Source organism: Glossina fuscipes, unplaced genomic scaffold, assembly GCF_014805625.2.
Source record: "Glossina fuscipes isolate IAEA_lab_2018 unplaced genomic scaffold, Yale_Gfus_2 108813, whole genome shotgun sequence".
In the NCBI taxonomy this organism is placed as follows: Eukaryota; Metazoa; Arthropoda; class Insecta; order Diptera; family Glossinidae; genus Glossina; species Glossina fuscipes.
Window position 1 is genome coordinate 1 of NW_024005708.1, and position 2,323 is coordinate 2,323.

General features: G+C 31.8%; 1 protein-coding gene across 1 annotated transcript; it reads right to left on the reverse strand.

The window, feature by feature from the left end:
• Positions 1 to 6: 6 nt before the first annotated feature.
• LOC119644309 (ubiquitin-conjugating enzyme E2 H-like) lies at positions 7 to 1,667 on the reverse strand. Its single transcript, XM_038043856.1, has 2 exons — positions 1,594 to 1,667; positions 7 to 1,326 (listed from the first exon to the last, which is right to left on the reverse strand). The coding sequence occupies exon 2, from the start codon at positions 1,292 to 1,294 to the stop codon at positions 743 to 745; it is 552 nt and encodes a 183-aa protein (XP_037899784.1). The 5' UTR covers positions 1,295 to 1,326; positions 1,594 to 1,667; the 3' UTR covers positions 7 to 742.
• Positions 1,668 to 2,323: the final 656 nt, after the last annotated feature.

The following is a 2,323-nucleotide window of genomic DNA, read 5'->3' on the forward strand; positions in this document are numbered from 1 at the left end:
ATATATATATATATAAATTTAATTTAAATTTAATCTTCCTTTAACTGTATATAAATCAGAAATCATTTAATCGGCAAAACTGCTTAAGTTTATTTAACAAGACTTAAGAATTTATAAATTATTGCAAATTTTGATCAAAACGCACTCTTAACCTGCGTATAGAAGCAAAGGAAAAACGTCCACATACACAAATTACGACGTTCATGAATAATTAGGAAAATATTAAGAGCAGTTTAACAAATTCCTAAAGAATGTGATGAGAGTAGTTTTGTGTGTATGCGTACATGAGATTAGGGACAAATAATGGAGAACAATACTATTTTACGCACAATTTTAAACTGCTATGGACCACTTGGTAGAATTTTATAGCATTGTATGCGCCACTGAATGCACCTTATACTTCCATGGACAACGGAATTTTATCTGTTTCATAGACGTACTTTTGTCATAATGATTGTTTTGCTTGAAGGGAGTACTTGTAAATGGGAATTTTCTCTTTTAATGTGTCGATGTCCTTGTCATTTCTTAGACTTTTGTAGTAGTTTTGTATAACTTCATTGTTAATTAGCTTCACAATTATCTAGTTTTATATAGCATTTAGCGAGACTTATATCTGGGCTGGGAATTATGTGTTTAGTTGTTGTTTCTTTGCGTTTTGTTTTCTTTTTATTCTCAATTGAACTCTTATTATATTTTTATGATTATTTCAAACTCATAGCATTAACTTAATTATAAACCGATATTATAACTCCATATCTCGTGCTTCATCCTCACTATAGTCCGACATGCTGGATTCACTGTCACTGCTTTCGCGTTCGACCTGAGCAGCCCGTAAAGCTTCTTCGGTGGCATAGCGTTGCACATATTCGGCCACCTTGCGGTCATATTCCTCGGGCTCATGCAGATACAAAGAGGCTGCGTCACGGTTTAGCGGATCAACAGGATTTGGATATGTTAGCAGCTGTGGCAAAAAAGACTCAAATATATTCGAAAGATCGTAGAGGGCCGTCCAAGCTTGATTAATGACGTCGAGACAAACAGTACCCGACGACTCGTCAATATTTGGATGGTAGATTTTATTAACAAAACCTATACTGGGTGATTTGAAAGGATAGTTGTCTGGCAGATAGACTCTAACTTTCCAAACGCCACCCTGATACGGCGTCCCACGAGGCCCAAAGAACTTGACATGAAATTCATTAAGGCCGCCTATGATGGTTACTTCATGCTTTGATTCTATTAGCTTTATAACGTCGTTATCCATTCGTCGTTTACCGGCACTTGGCGATGTCATTTTCAATGCTGTTTAATTATCCTTCAATGTATCTATATATATATATATATATATATATGGACACACGCACACACACACACATATGTATATATATACATATATATATATATATATATATATATTACTATATATTACTTATTATATTACTTATTTATTCTTCAATATTTTATGTCATCATTATATATATGTATATATATATATATATATATAAATATATACGTATATATTAATTGTGTATTCGTTTATTCATATATATATATATATAATTTATTAATGTATGTGTATGTCCGTGTGCGTACATAATTGAATCTTGATTTTCTTCCTCAATTAAACGCCTTTAAACGCCGCCAACTTCTTCGTACAACTTTACCGCCTGGAAAAAATGACGATGAAAGGAAAAATATATATATTGACCAGAAAAAAGTTATAAGAATATTAACAAATAAAAAAAAAATTATAAAACGACAAAAAAAACCGACTACTATGTTATCATATATATACGTTGCGTATAGACTTGGCATCCTGACAGGTGTTTATGCTGCAATCACAAAGTATTCATCAAGATCTTAGGCTTTCTGCAATTGCTGTAGTTCTGTCATCAATGCAATTCCTAATCATATTTAACTGCAATTTACTATCAAAGTGAATGATCTCTTTGTAATTTACTAAAGATATAAATAAGCCTCAAAAGTCATAGGCCACCCTCCAACAAATTGCATTAAACCAAAAAAAGAAAATCCTCGCCAATATAACCAATTATTTTTGCATAAAGTAAGTCTTCAACGTAATAAATTAAAATAATTACAGCAAGTTCATACTATAAGCATTTAAATTTGTCCTATTTTATTTTGTCTTTACATTCATAATTGTAGCGTTTGGGAAGCTAAATTTCGAAAGGGGATTCAATACGCATGTAGCAAAAGCAGTTAAAGGAAAAAGATTTTTTTAGAACATATTCTCACTATGATCTACTGAAATTGAACTTCATTTCACTCTTTTGCCATTACAATGGCCAATATATCGAACATC